Here is a 15730-nt window from a genome sequence, read left to right as displayed (position 1 = left end):
GAGACTACAGTTGAATCCCAGGACTGGGTTTTATGCTCTTGCCTATTAGACCACACTTCTTGGAAAGTCCTCCTACGTATCCTGCCCATAGATGTTTCACCTATCACTCAAAGCCCACCTTTAATGTTCATTACTCCCTCATGATCAGAACTGGGAATCATCCCTCCCTTCTCCATCTGCCTACAGCATTTAGCAGACACCGGTCTCACCGTGAAGAATACCACTTCGTGCTTATTGTATTTATTACTTTTTGTGACTTAATTCTCCCGCCAGGCTGTCTACTTTTTTAAAGCAAGGTCTGGATCTTGTATAACTTCATATCCTGCACATTGCCTTCCATGGAGTAGTAAATATCTGACAAATATGTGAATGGAGAAAAAAATAATAGATACAGTTATTAAGTGTATATTATGTTCAGGGACCTTGCCAAATGACTTATGTGGAATAAGACCTTCATTTCTCAACAACCCAATAAAATAGATACTGTCTCTATTTTGCAGGCAGGGCGACTAAGGATCAGAGAAAGAGTTTCTCATCCAAAGTGAGACATGGCTAGAAGAGACAGAGCCAGGAATCACATTCAAGTAGTCTGACCTGAGCCTTTAATGACTACACTAAAATGTGCTTTTTCTTAATCTTGATCCTATCTGGGGGGACAGAGCTGTTTTGAGATCTATATTGGCACACTTAAGGGTGGCCTCAGGCCAAATGATATATATGCCAGTGACCTGCCTTTCAGCATTCCTTTGCCACTCTCCTTGAATCCCTATCCTCACACTCTCTACTGTCAATCACTGAGCCACCATGGTGTTAAGTTAAAACCAATGCCCTCCCCCATATGTATCCCCTACCTTCAGTACTCTTATTGATATATTCTTGAAATCCTTCAAGATGCCAGGATGAGGGTATGAGGATCAACTGGTAGAGTATGAAACCCCAGGCCATGCAGTGGGTCCCGGGAGTGATGGGGTTAAGGGAAGTGTCCATGGCCCAGTTCACACAAAGTAGGTCACCCTGTTGCACACACACCTAGACTATCTCGGGTATGTGAGATATCAGCTGGTCAAACTAATGGGCTCATCCTGTCTTTCTAGGTGGTTTCATCAGTTTCAATGGCTCTTGGAGGGTCCAGGGAATCCTGGCCATGTCTCGGTCCCTGGGAGATTATCCGCTGAAAAATCTCAACGTGGTCATCCCAGACCCAGACATCCTGACCTTTGACCTGGACAAGCTTCAGCCTGAGTTCATGATCTTGGCATCAGATGGCCTCTGGGATGCTTTCAGCAATGAAGAAGCAGTTCGATTCATCAAGGAGCGCTTGGATGAACCTCACTTTGGGGCCAAGAGCATAGTTTTACAGTCATTTTACAGAGGCTGCCCTGACAATATAACAGTCATGGTGGTGAAGTTCAGGAATAGCAGCAAAACAGAAGAGCAGTGAACCCTTCAGGGGTCTCAGCTGCCTTAGACTAAAGGACTTGCAACACACTGGTCTCTTTTAATTTAGTGAAAAGTGTGGGAGTTGTAATTAGGATCATCCATCCCAGACATGGAATCCCCCCTCCCTGGTGGTCTTAGGTCTATAAGCAGTGATGAACAGAGGGTGCCCTTGGCCAACGTAGTTAAGAAGCTGGAAAATGATTTCTTCGTGTTTTCCCAACTCTTTCATCCAGTGTCAAAAATATATAAATAAATAGCTGTAGAGTCACGTATATGAAGTGAATAGCATATGTGCCATTTAGTCTCCCTCAAGATTCTTTTCAAGATCCTGTTCAGGGTCCTCCAGGCATCAGCTGTTGTGTCCTCTCTTTGGAACAGTGGACAGGACAGGCCACGCAGTGCTGCAGGAGACAGGCCACTGCGTCACCTGTGAGTGGTCAGGGGCTGACGTGGCAACACCCTCTGCCAAGAGACAGAGCTGTCCTAAGAATGCTTTGTCCTTCTGAGCCCATGTTTTCTGCTCAGTAGCAGCTTGAAAGCAGATTTGGAATGGTTTATTATTTTGGCTGCTCTTGGGGACTGCGAGAAGCAGAGAGGATGGGAGACCAGTGGCAACTGCCTGCACAGCAGAAATAACCCTTTTCCCTTGCTTCCTTTATTAGTTAAATAGACTTTGTATACCACCTGACCAGCCTTTGTGCATTTATCCAAATCATGCATGACCGTTAACCTTTTGCTTAGTCCTTACCGTATGTAATAGGCAGCTGTTAAATTCACAAACAGACACCATGATTTTTCATCTTACATGACCAAGAAACCATGTTAGGGGAAATGAAAAAACCAAATCACAATACCATGATTCCTTCCATTTTCAGCAGTAGATGAAGGAAATGATACTGAATGAGTCACAGTGTTCCCTGGCAAGTAAGCTGTTTGCATCGAGAAAGGAGTGAGCTGGTGAGGTTACCACCCTGAATTGAGCTCCAGCTGCCAGTTCTTGTGTTTTTCCTTGCCCCTTTCCTAGTGATTTTCAAGTGTCTTTCAGGCAGTGTTCTGAGAAGCAGCAGCCTATAACTGTATGTGTGCTCCTTGAAGCCAGCTACAGAGTTCCCAGCTACTGCAGCTTGGAATTTGGTGGGAAACTACTGGAATAAGCTTCTCTTTGACAACGGAAAAGCAGCAGCCTTTAACATTTAGTTGCAAATCTCCATCCACATCAGGTTGCTTTCCCCAGGCAAACACAAACCGCACCCTGTGGCCTGCAGCCCTGCAGGGGAGGCAGCAAACAGACCGGCAGTGGCAACACAGCAAGTCGGGAATTCCAGCATGAACCCATATTGAGAAGTGGGCCAGAATTATTTAGGGGCCTGGCTTGCTGCTCTCCATTTCCTGTATCACTAATGTATCGTTTTTCCAACCTTGGTATTTTATAAGTTTATTTAGAGAAAATGCTGGGTCACTCTCTTTGCCTAAGGTGACTCAAACAGCCAAACGGAACTTTTGCTGCCTCCCACCCCTCTGTATCCACCTGGTGGTGTTCTTTCCCTGTGGGCATTTGTGGTTATAGCTTCCCATAGGCCACATTCACCGGACACCTCCTCCCCGTGGAGCCGTGCCCTCTCCCCTCCTGCTGCTGTAGAGCTTTCCCAAAGCCGTGTCCAGGAAAGAGCTCGAGAGAGTGAAGAAATTGCCTTGTGGATATGGAGGGCTGCAATCTATCTTGATTTCTCCAAGCCCTTACCTTTCTTTGACTGCACTGAGAATTGCTAATAACTTCCCCTGAGATTTGCTTACTTTTGTATACTGTATTTTCCAGCATTACAGTTAGAACCTTGGTTATTATTTTTTAGCCATAGAATCTTCTAGTACAAAATATCTGCCACCATTTCAGATTTAAGCATTTGCCTCTGGAGAGACACTGAATATGTGGATGTGTGTATTAATATTTGGGGTGGGGGGACAGGAAAGGGAATGTGGAAAACAAATGCTGGCTGTGAGCAGTGCTGATATGGCCAGGCCAGGAGACTGGGTTTGCTTGGGGATTCAGGACGTTCTGACGCCTGAGAGTTGCCCCCACCCACCATCAAACTGAAATCAGCACCAATGGTGTCAGCACTTTACAGCCCATAGCCAACTTTCTTTCTTTATTTTTAACATAGCACAAAAATGTGTAATAGCAAGGGAAAGACATTTTTAAATTCCACAGTTATTTTTATTGTCTAAAATGAAAGCAGCAGTGTTTTGATAAAGATGAAAAAGAAAAGCTACTAAATTAGTAAATCAGTGGTTACGTGCCCTGCAGAATTTCTTAACAGATGGTGCTGAGTGCACAAGTTACATAACTTTTCTCTCTAATTGAGGTTCACAAGGCGTCTTTTAAATTTTGCTTTGTGCAATTAATTCATTTCTAATGTTAACTGAATAGAGTGTATATATCCTACTCCCATTACTGCCTCTTTCCCCCCTACTATGGCTTGTAGATTTTAAAAGATAGAAGTTCTAGGCAAAACTGTAGCAGTTTCATTAATAGTTAGGATAGTTATATCTAAAATCAGAGTATTTTGTTCTCTTCCTTCTGGAGCTCTCTCTCCCTAGCCCTTTTCCAGCTGTTGGGGATTTGCAGACATCACTCCTGGGGTGCCCTGTAGCACACTGGCTGCTCCCCAGGACCCGGGAATGCTGAATCTAGCCATTAGGGAAATTCATTTGAGATGTCTGCATGTGAAGCTTCCCTAAGCAGCACTGCCAAAGCTTTGGAATTGTCACCCAAGGCTTCCTAGATTCCCTTGCTAGCTCGAGTTCGAATTGCCAATAGTCCCCATGGTGCCAAATTTTGGGATGGTTTTACAGTCTTTTAGAAATGAAGATGGGAATGGCCATGTGCTTATGAGACCCCAGCAGGGTGCCAGGCCCAGGTCTCCATTAATGCAGTGCTCTGCTGCTGCTCCACTGGCAATTTGTACTCTTAACATAGGTTGGGGGAGGGACAGCTAGGGAAATTTTTTACAAAATTAATTGTATTTACAATTCTTTCATCATAGGAATAAACAATACTTATATAGAAAGCTCCAAAGCTGTTCCCAAGATCTGCATTTATTTTATATGACCAACTTGCCCCAAGGCAATTAACTCTGAATTGCTGTTCTAATGTGACATATCTGTGTACATATGTACATATTAGTGGTAATCAGTGGCTGCATTTTATTCCTTGCTGTGGATTGAGGTATTGGCTTCTTGAATCTTGTATATGTCATAAGAGTATTACACAGAGAGTGTTATAGTGAAGGATGCAAGCTGGATAATTTAAAACAGGCCTTATTTCATACAAGTGTAATTATTACATCATTTTGGGTAAATGGCAAAGAGGACTACATGAGAATCATAGCATCATCATTTCAATTTAATCTGAAGTGATTCTAGGAAATTGATTCCACTGTTGGCTTCTAGAAAATTGATTCCGTTGTTTCCTTTGAGTTTAATTTCCTTTGTGTTTAATTTGACCACAGAAACTTTTTTGAGTAGCACCTAGTAACACTGCAAGGAACTTGTGTATCAAGGTGTATCTTGATTTTCCTGATTTTTTTGTACTCTAAGTTGTTGCCAGATCTCTCTTGCAACTGTGTCAATGAAAGGTCTGTGTTTAGAAAAGGCAGCATATCATTGTATATCAGAAAGTATAGGAATATATACTTTGTATAAAACTTTTCCAATCATTTCGGACATTCTTTTTTGCTCCTTTTGACCCACCACTAGACTGTTCATCCCCTAATAGTCCCCCAAAATTGCCTTAGCATGTCACACCAGCATTCGTCATCCAGCTCTGGAGAAATGACATGACTGTTAGATACCATGGCTGTTTAATTGCCTCTGGATTAAGTCATTGATATCTAGACTTTTGAGATAGTTAGCTGTAGAAATAATAGAATCCAGTGTTTACCAAAGTGTGTTCCAAAGAATACAAGTTCCAAAGATGCTCTTCTAAATATAGGGTTCCAGGATCAAATAAGTTTGGAAAACACATACCATCTTAGAAAGTTATAACATGAACATATCTAAGGCTCTAATTTAAATGTCCTGCAGGGGAGAGAAAAACACAACAAATATCTACTGTCAGTTAGCCCAGTGTTTTCCAGATTAATTTGACCACAGAAACTTTTTTGAGTACCACCTAGTAACACTGCAAGGAACTGGTGTTCTAAAGAACACTCTTTGGGAAATTCTGGTATATTGAAATATTGCTGTGGTTTCATTCATGCTGACTCTTAGTAGTAGCAGTGCAATTTGCAACTTAGAAGCATGAGCCTTTCATATATGAAGCTGACTTGTTAATAAAAGCAGTGTTAAGAAGTAGTATGACTTACTATGACCAACAGCAGCCTCATATTGATAGCAGAACAATCCTACTGAAAGCTCTAAACATCATCCCCTCTTTTTTTTTTTTTTTTTTTTTTGAGACAGTCTTGCTCTGTCGCCCAGGCTAGAGTGCAGTGGTGCAATCTCTGCTCACTGCAAGCTCCGCTTCCCGGGTTCACGCCATTCTCCTGCCTCAGCCTCAGCCTCCCGAGCAGCAGGCACCCACCACTATGATCGGCTAATTTTTTGTATTTTTAGTAGAGACGGGGTTTCACCGTGTTAGCCGGGATGGTCTCAATCTCCTGACCTCATGATCCGCCCGCCTCAGCCTCCCAAAGTGCTGGGATTACAGGCGTGAGCCACCGCGCCCGGCCATCCCTTTCTTTTATATGAATAATGAGCAAGAGCCCTGCCATAGCTAGATATATCTCAAATTCATTCCAAGATCTTTCCATTGCTTTTCTGCAGTTACCCTTGCTTTTCAGGTTGAATCAAAATGAATATTGTTATATTTCATTACTATGTGATATTTAAAAATATATAGAAAATCACAGAAAAGGAAAAACACAAATTTGATTTTAATTCACTTTTGAAATTTTAATGATTTTTAAAACTAATGCTCTGTTACATAATAATTGAAATGTAAACTATAAACACTTAACTTACTTTCTTTCCTTTATTGTCCTCTCTGGATTCAGTGAAATAATTTGAAATCAATTAGAGCTCATACCTTCTAAAACTCCTGTCCCGTATCATCCCACCTTTCATGTTTTATGTACATAGTTAAGTTTGGCAAGTTATCTCTTGTCTAAAATGTGAGGCCTTCCTGTAGTTTCATAGTAGTTACTCTTGGCTGCAGAAATAGGTTTGGGAAGCTATGAGAGATTACCCCAAAGTAATGGATGAAACAAATCTAGTCGAAAACATGGTATGGAGTGAATTAAGGCAAAAGTCATTAACTTAAAATTACATCCAATATTTAGGAATAGCTCACCCTCTGCACATTATCCAAAATAGTTTAAAAAACTAAAAGTAAGATCTCTTAGGCTAGGTGGTGGATTGCAAAGGGCAAGGGGCAGTTGATACCATGAGGCTTCCATTAGATGCATTTCTAAACATTTTTTCTAACATGTAAATTTGTTTGCTGATCCTTAGTAATGTTAATGCTTTCTCTGTTTGTTATTTTTATCACTGTTGAACAGCAAACTATTGAGGCTGGGGTTGATTATTGATAATTTTTATGCGATTAGTAATAACCATAGCATCATATGTACAATTGCTTTAATAAATCCAAGTTAAGGACTTTGAGGACAGCATGTAGTAACTATTCATTTTAACAAATCATCACAGATAGTTTCACTGTTCAAAGCTCCACTGAAAAGCAAGCATGCAGCAAAGGTATAGATTGTATTTAGAGATATGGTTTCATTTATTCTTGAAGTCCTATAATCTTTCATTATGTAAACACAAAATCCCATGTAACATTTGCCAAATCCAAGTTAATCTCAAAAACCTCTGAGGACATTGAGCACAAGCAGATTAATGTGAAGGCACTGGTGGCAGATTGTGGTGGAGAGAGGGTTGAGTGACCCAGAGCAAAACCTGCCTGGGTTACTTACTGCTACTTCAGGAGAAGGATTGAATCAGCTCTCATTACCTTTTGTCATGAGGCAGTTCATAAGTTAAATACGAAATCATGCATTATCTCAAAATATTTCTATATTAATTAGATAATTCATGCTGTAAAGTGTGTTCATGCAGAAGCAAAGATGGACATAATAGTCAAGTATCAGGGGAAAACCCCTTTAGGATACCCAGACATTAAAAATGTAAAAAGTAGCTTGTAAGAAATGTGGATTATCAGATTTTTTACTGTATACAGGTTGTGTTTAATAGTAATTTCTGACACCTGCACATAGATCAAGAAAAGGCAGTTGTTACCACTTTTCACCATTCAAAAAATGGGCTTCTCTCTTAAGAGTATTGGTTAATGCTTTGCTTATTTGTTAATGAAGATAGCATTTTAATTTTAAAGCTTCCTTTTGTAGAACTGATGGCACGGGCAGAATCACATTTAAGAAAAACGGTTTGGAACACTTTTTAATAAAAAAAATTGTACAATCAGTTTCCAGTGTGGTCAAAATTAGAATGTAAAGGAAAGCATTTTTAAGAAAATACAGAAGCCCAAATCAAGGGAAATATAAAAGGAAATATTTTAAATTAAGAAAAGGAGGTGTTATAGTTTATTACATCACAAATTATGCTTTCTGTACTTACGCTCTTAGTGAAGGAGGTAACACTGAAGTGATAACAAATAACATTCTCAGTTATTTGTGAACTTAGTCCCTATTCCATTTTTTTCTGATGAAAATGGATACACGAGGTCTCATTTATTGCTGTCCTCAACACCTTAACTGTCCTAGGTTCCATTCGCGTTCCAAATCATGGACGATAAAACTGAAGTCAGATAAACACAGTCACAGCTACAATGTGAGCCAGTTTTAATATACTGGTAATTTTGCAACTGCCACCATGAATACTAGTGAGTACTCAATTTACAACAGACAATTTCACAGAAACAAACCAGAGTGATCTGATATTCCTGCTTCTTAGTTTTCTAATCCATATAATTAAAAAAATTAATCCTGTAGAAATGATGTATTAGACATCTCTAACCCAAGAAAAAGATGTCTTTCGTATAAGTTTTAAATTCCTATTTGTCTTAGTGTATCTTAGGACAAATGGTGACTTCTTCGTTTAGTAATGAAAACATCTAAATCCTGCTGTGTGGAGAAAAGCTAGAACCATGGGACATTAAGCCACAATACTATTCTTATTGAGGCTCCCAGACTACAACTAACGGTCTTTATGTATTTATCATCTTGATTATTGTTTTACCTCAAGCATATACAGTGTGCAGAAAGTAGAATGAAGAATAAAATATGACTATGGAGAAACCCATAACTTTTGCTTCCATTCTAGAAAGCAGTTTGTTCTTTTTAATTTATTAGATGTTCACATTGAAATATTAACATCTACAATACTGTCTTTCAGTTTACTATTCAATTACTAAAGCAAATGATTTTTATTTATAGCACTTACACAACTGCAATTCAGGTCACAGAACTGAAATCTATTTGATAACGTCTCAGCATTCTCATGGGCAGCCAGGAAAAAGAAAAAAAAGAGAGAGACACAAATAGAAATTTTAGTGGGTTTAGATAAATGATTATTCTGACAAACCTGGAAAATAGTAATTAAACAGTTCATTCCAAAACACCCCAATGTAAACTCTGCTCACATAATTTGTATAAGGAAAATGTATGAGTTTTTTTTTTAAAAATAGAAGCATCATTGCATTTATAACAGATTGATCAGTCTTATGAACATATTACATTGGGGAAGTCACTATTATTGCTGTAAGTGTGCTTGCATATTTTATTCTTTCCTTTTTTAATTTCTTTGTGTGTCTGAGCATCTACTACTTGCTAGGCAGTGACTGTGTCTGAGTGAATGTATCCATTGGTGAGCACTCAGGCGCCATCACTGCCCTCTTGGGGCTTACATCCTAGTGGGGGCCTCAGAGATATTATAACACTCAATATTGACCCAATGGGATGAAAACTGTTATCTTCATGATTTCTTCCACTGGTCATAGATTTGTTCGGACAGGGCAGAATTAGAATAATTATTTCTCACATATAAAAGCAAGTGATATGAGATTGGGAATTTCTTGCCCACACTAAAGCAAACTGCAGAAGACAATTACTCTGTTTTACTAGCTCACCTCGTTTCCCAAGGATGGGGTGGGAAGTGAGACATGGAGCCTCTGGGGACCAGGATGGGGGGTACGAGTGTCCCAGTGGAGGGTGCCACTGGAAGCCTCCACCCAAGTGGGCCAGCAGCTGTGCAAGGGCACAGCAGTAGGCTGGTGAAAGCCAGGTTGTCTCTCTCTCAGGATCTTTCTGGGGGAAGAAAAGGATTATAGAAAGGAGAAAAAGGAGGAGCAAGAACATCTCTCCATGGCCTATTTTTATTTTTGTTCCCAAGAGACTATATAGTGTAATAACCTTATGCCCCCAAAGAGAGCCCTGAACTGAGAGTATCTTCAGTGTTCCTGAGTATATAAATCAGTCAATCTGTTATACAAAGTTAACATTTCAGGAGCACAATTATTTCCCGATTTCAAATATGAACAGATTAAATGTCAGATTTTTTTAAATCATAAATTTGGTATCCATAGTTACTTTACACATTCCAGAGTCTAAGCATGGAATTTAAGTTTTGTATTTTGAACAAAAATAGCAACATCTGTTTTCTGTATGGCAAAGAAAAACTAAATCCCAGACTTTTATTTTTAACCACAGAAACCATCACTTCTTTCTAAATTATCTGCTTGCCTGCTCATTTCCCCTAAACATCTCCTTCTGTTTATGCCAATGGCTTTTTAAATCCAAACACTAGTTATTGCCAAATTGCATTAGAATCCTATTGAATTAGAATAATTCATATACTTCATATACTGGAGAAGGAATGGTTAGAGATGGTAAAGATCTTATTGTGATCAAAAGCAGGGTTTTTGTTGTTTTTAATCATGAGCACATATAAAAGGAAATTCAAATGAAACTAAGCCAATTTCTGATTTAGTAAGATTAAAACCATAGGTGGAACTCAGTTAATAGGGATGGAAAGGAGGAAAGCACAGGGTGGGGAGAGAAAAAGGGGAAGGAAAAAAAACTGAGTAGTGTTTTTTTTGGGAAACGGTATAATGTCTCAGAAGTTCTTATCTCTTATCCTGCTGATGTTGAGACAGTGGCTTTGTATAAGCTTCTATTTATACCTATTTCAACATCATGAAAATTTTTCCATCAGCATTTTCTTGCTACTTTAAAAATCACAAGGGATTATTTGCTTATAAAAAGATACAGGATCTACAATCTATTAGGAATACTTTATTCCAGGAATCTTGAAATTGTATTTAATAAATAAATTACAGGTCAAAATAACTGTCAAATCAGTCAGGCTTTCTGGTAAGTTATTTCCTGAAAACTATCCACGATAAATACAACAAACCTTGGCGAAACCTCATTACTCTTGGAAGTCTTCAGGGTTATTTTACCTACTGTTCTATATTTGTCTCTGAGAGACATTTGAAACACAGTTACAACGTCAATTTGGTGTAACATTACCTGTAGTAGAGCTCAGAGTATATGGCAGTGCACGTCACTCAAGATACATGGCGTGTCATTTGGGTCGCTTTGATGGGTGCTGGGGTAGAATTAGCCTTGTAGAGACTAATGTGTTCACGCTATCTCTGATCCTATGTTGTTGTATAAAAATGAACAGCTAAAAATTTACCCATGATGACAGGATTAAAGCAAAAATAAACACATAAAGTTGTTAGACTTTAAACCTGAGACTGTTGGTATTCTTTTAAGTTAAACTCATTTTCCATTCTAATATCTGTTCTTAAATTTTATAATTTCTCTGAGTTGGAGTAGCTTGAGTTGGGGTTCTGTGTGGAAAGCAAAGAAACAATTCATGGGTAGAGGATAAGACCAAAGCATAACAGAAGCAAGAGGCAGGAGGTTTTGAGACTTTGGTGCTTTCATTTGGAATGGGAATAAGCCTGGCTCTGGTTCAAAACAAGGCAATTTATAAACATGTATACAATGTATGCAACAAAAAATGTTTATTGTAAACCTAACACAACTTTTACCCCTCTTCATAGTAACGCATCGACAAAGTTTATAGTAATTACTATCAGGTAACAACGGTTACATTATACATAGATGATAGACTCCAGCAACACAGCACGATGCAGCTTGAGAAGTGTTCAGGAAAGAATATCCGTCTGCAAAGGTTTTCACAAGATGCAGGAAGAAACACTGTAAACTTTGGAGACAGAATGAAATAGAGGTAAACTCTCTCCAGGATTCTAGGCTCTGAAGAGTGGGTAGTACTCATGGCTTGGGCCATATAGTAGTAACATGGTGACTTGCACTAACCATGCAGATGGAGTTCATGGATTAGACAATTCCAGAATTTTCTAGAAAAGGTTGGGGCCAGACATAGTGGGTCTCGCCTGTAATAACTATACTTTGGGAGGCCAAGGCAGGAGGATCACTTGAGCTCAGGAGTTTGAGACCAGCCTGGTCAACACGGTGAGACCCCAATCTCTTAAAAAGAATAAAATATTTTTTTAAAAAAACAAAAGGGAAAGGAAAGGAGTTAAGCAGGCAAAACAACTGCCTACTCTACCTGCTTTCAGATTTAAGTCTGAGAAATATAAAAGTTCATGTCTACATATAAAATGCTTTTTAAAAAAAAATCTTGTTTATTTAAATGCTAAGGTTCACTGAAGGAGAAAAAAAGGAAGTGCAAAAGTTTTTAAAGGTACATATAAAAAGGGATTCAATACAAAAGTGAAGTTACTCTCCTAATCCTACTATTCATTGAGCTATGAGATAGAGTGGACTATCACTTGATTTGTGAACACCAAATTAACCTCTGCCTAGAGCTTTTCAACTGTTCTTCTCCTGAAACTGTGAAAGACTTTTTAAAATAAATTAATCACAGCAGCCTTGAGGGATGGGAGAACTGCAAGATCTGTGTCCAGAGAAAGTTACTGCAATGTGAATTTACTAGAAGTCAGAAATGTTCCACCTTTTCATTTGTGAAGAGGGCAGAGTGAATGTTGTTAACATCAGGCCCAGAACCTACTTTGTGCCAGGTTCATAAAGTAAACCTTCCCTGATGCTATTCAGTCAGTAAGCAGTAAAAGGCAAGCAAATGTGACTCTGTCCTCTCTCCTCATTCAAATGGGAAGACCTGGCTCCAGACTGTGATGGCTTCATTAGTAAGAGATGTGTAGACTTCAGGTTTGTAACCAGGATGCTGTTGTGCCCCTTTCTGTGCTCCCAGCAGATGGGAATTCAGACTCTGCTGCCTGAAATGGAAGGCAATCACTTATTGAGGAGCAAGGAAGAGAAGGCATTTTTTATTTCCGATATCTCCAATCTATCAGTGTGGGCTGCTCACTCAGGCTGGGCTCCATTCTCCACCAAGATGCATCCCAGAGCATAGAGCTCCCGCGTCACGGACAAGCTGCTTTCTGTCTGCCTCATAGGAAATTGGGTTTACCTCTTCACATCAGCCCCACTCATCACTGGCCCAGATCCTCAGGAAGGGGAAAACTGTTTCTTATGTTCCTACAGTTTGGATGTCCTCAGCTGTAACAGACCACGGCACCCACCATGGTGGTTAACTCACATATGCAAGGGCAAAAAGTCTGTGGTCACAGGGTTGGTTCAGTGGCCCAATGATGTCATCAAGAGCCAGGCTCTCCATCTCAGCCACTGCCCTGGCCTTTAGGCTGTTCTCAAGGGATCCACATGGTTGCTTCAGATACCATCATTGCAGACATAACACCTGGCCAAAGAAAAGAACACTTTGTCTTTATTAGAAAGCCCAGAAGCCCACCAGCAGACATCGCCTAGAGTCCCACTGGCTGGGATTGGTTCAGATGTCAAAACATGAGCAAGAAAGGCTGGTAAAGAGCGGTGACAGCCTGAGCAACATAATAAGCCCCATCTTTAGAGTTTTTGAAAAATTAGCCACGTGTGGTGGCACACACCTGTAGTCCCAGCTACTTGGGGGGTGCTGAGGTGGGAGGATCACTTGGACCCAGAAGCCTGAGGCTGTAGTAAGCTATGATCATGCCACTGTATTCCAGCCTGAGTGACACAGCGAGACCCTATCTTATACAACACAAGTGACTGAGGTGGGAGGCAGCCCCTGCCTGCACAGAAGCGGGACGGTGGGCATGCGAGGCTGGGGGCTCAGCGGCAAACACAGCATTTGGCTTGCACCCCAGCAGTCTTTGCTTGTGACATTTTGATGCCACTTTTTACCTAAATTTGTTAATATATTTAAAACATCTGTTATAAAAATGATTTATCCTCATTGAGAATGAAATAATAAAAGGTACTTTTAAAGTAGGAAGAAATCTTTGAGAGGCATTTTCTGTTCAAATTTTGTTATATTTTCATCCTGTTTCTGTACAGTTTGTACATATGTTGCAAGAGAGGGAAGAGTGGCATTTAGAATTGTCACTGCAGCTGCTGCAACCTTTTAAGAGAATGGCAAAATTTATTTTTAGAGAAGTTGACTTCCTTTTATCTGGGAAATGCCTTTTTTTTGGGGGGGGGGTGGGGGGTTGAAATATAAGTAGAATTCACTTCTGCCTTGCTTCCCACATGGTCTGAAAGGAGAAAGTGGAAACAAAGAGGGCTAAGTGGAAAGGAGTTTTGGAAATTACTCGTTGATAACCTCAAGCAGGGGTAAGGACCGGCATGTATGGAGGAAGGGCCAGATGTGAGGAAAGAAGGCTTGGCCCCAGGGCCACAGACAATGGGAAATTTCCCTGGTGAGAACTGTTTTAATTATCATCATTAGAAACCACCTTCAAAGTTGGTAGCATTAGGCAAAAATTTTTATGTCTTATGTTTCTGCAGGTTTACAGGGCCTAAATTGGGGTCTGTTGCAGAGTTGTCTAGCATTGTCTGAAGGCTCCGTCTCCCTTTCAGACACTGAGTGTGGCAGCTCACAGTACAATTGCACTGTTTTTCATACCTCATTCTGCGGAAGAACACATTCCTGCATGCTGCAACACCACTTGCAGTTACTTCCTGCAAGAGAAATGTACTTTCCCACCTCAGTGACACTGGGCTTGGCAAGGGATTCGTCTCAGCCAGTGGATGTATTAATATATGCCACTGTGCTTCCACCAGCTTTTTAATTTCCTTCTGTAAGAACAGCATGTTCCAAACGGGCTGCCCCTCAGCCTGGATCCCAGAATGAAAGACACATGGAGCAGGGTTGCAGCCAACCACTGCCATGCAATGTGAGTGAAAACATTTGGTTGTCATCAAGTCTGAGATTTGGGTGTTACTGTAGCATTTGTGACCCTTAGCAAAGTTAACTAATGTGCTAAGTCACAAATTCAACACTTGCAGACAGGGAAAGCAAGTGAGGCAGAGGGTGTGTGAAACTATGGGGATGGCAGGGCTAAGGCAGACGGGGCTGAATTACCGCAAGGAAAAGCCCCAGTATTAAACGTTGTTATATGAGTTAAAATTTTTAAAGCTGCTGATTTGATTAAACACCAGGTCATGATTTTAATAACACAGCTAATATTTACTTCCTGAAAGCTTATTAAGAAATATAGTTAAAAACAAAAAAAATAATGACCCAATCTCTTAATGTTTTCCTAATCATTTAACTTTGTAGGTTCTTTTAGACACCAACCTTCAGTTCAGAAGAAACAATCTTCTGAAACTTGGCAATTATTCACATTTTACTTGTTTGGTGTTTTTTGTTTTTTGTTTTTGTCTTTTCTAAAAGTGAAAGGGAATTTTTTTGTGTGTTAAAAGTTCTCTCTAGAAATGTTTTGAGTTAGCTTCCCAAACATCGATGTACAGAAATGTGGCACTTAACAATGGAGATATGTTGTAGAGAAATATGTCAGGTGATTTTGTTGTTGTACAAACATTACAGAGTGTACTTACACAAACCTAGATGGTATAGCCTACTATATACCTAGGCTGCATGGTAGAGCCTATTGCTTCTAGGCTGCCAACCTGTACAGCATGTTACTGTACTGAATACTTACTGTTGGAAACCGTCACACAATGGTATTGGTGTATCTAAAATAGAAAAAGCACAGTAAAAACACCAAACAGTATAAAAGATAAAAAATAGTACATCTGCATAGGGAGGGCACTTACCACGAACAGAGCTTGCAGGAGTGGAAGTTGCTCTGTTTGAGTCACTGAGTGAGTGGTGGGTGAATGTGAAGGTCTCGAACATTACTGTGCACTACTGTAGACTTTACAAACACGGCACACTTAAAGTAGGCCACACTAAATTCATTTAA

General features: G+C 39.9%; 1 protein-coding gene across 1 annotated transcript in view; it reads left to right on the top strand.

The window, feature by feature from the left end:
- Positions 1-8424, top strand: part of PPM1L (protein phosphatase, Mg2+/Mn2+ dependent, 1L) — a 345145-nt gene extending 336721 nt beyond the window's left edge. The window contains exon 4 of the mRNA XM_011967599.1: positions 1095-8424. Within this exon, the coding sequence (XP_011822989.1) occupies positions 1095-1441 (347 nt within the window). The 3' untranslated portion in view covers positions 1442-8424. The remainder of the gene's footprint in view (positions 1-1094) is intronic.
- Positions 8425-15730: the final 7306 nt, after the last annotated feature.

This window comes from Mandrillus leucophaeus, unplaced genomic scaffold, assembly GCF_000951045.1.
Source record: "Mandrillus leucophaeus isolate KB7577 unplaced genomic scaffold, Mleu.le_1.0 Scaffold1198, whole genome shotgun sequence".
NCBI lineage: Eukaryota > Metazoa > Chordata > Mammalia > Primates > Cercopithecidae > Mandrillus > Mandrillus leucophaeus.
This window is presented reverse-complemented; position numbering and strand designations above follow the sequence as displayed.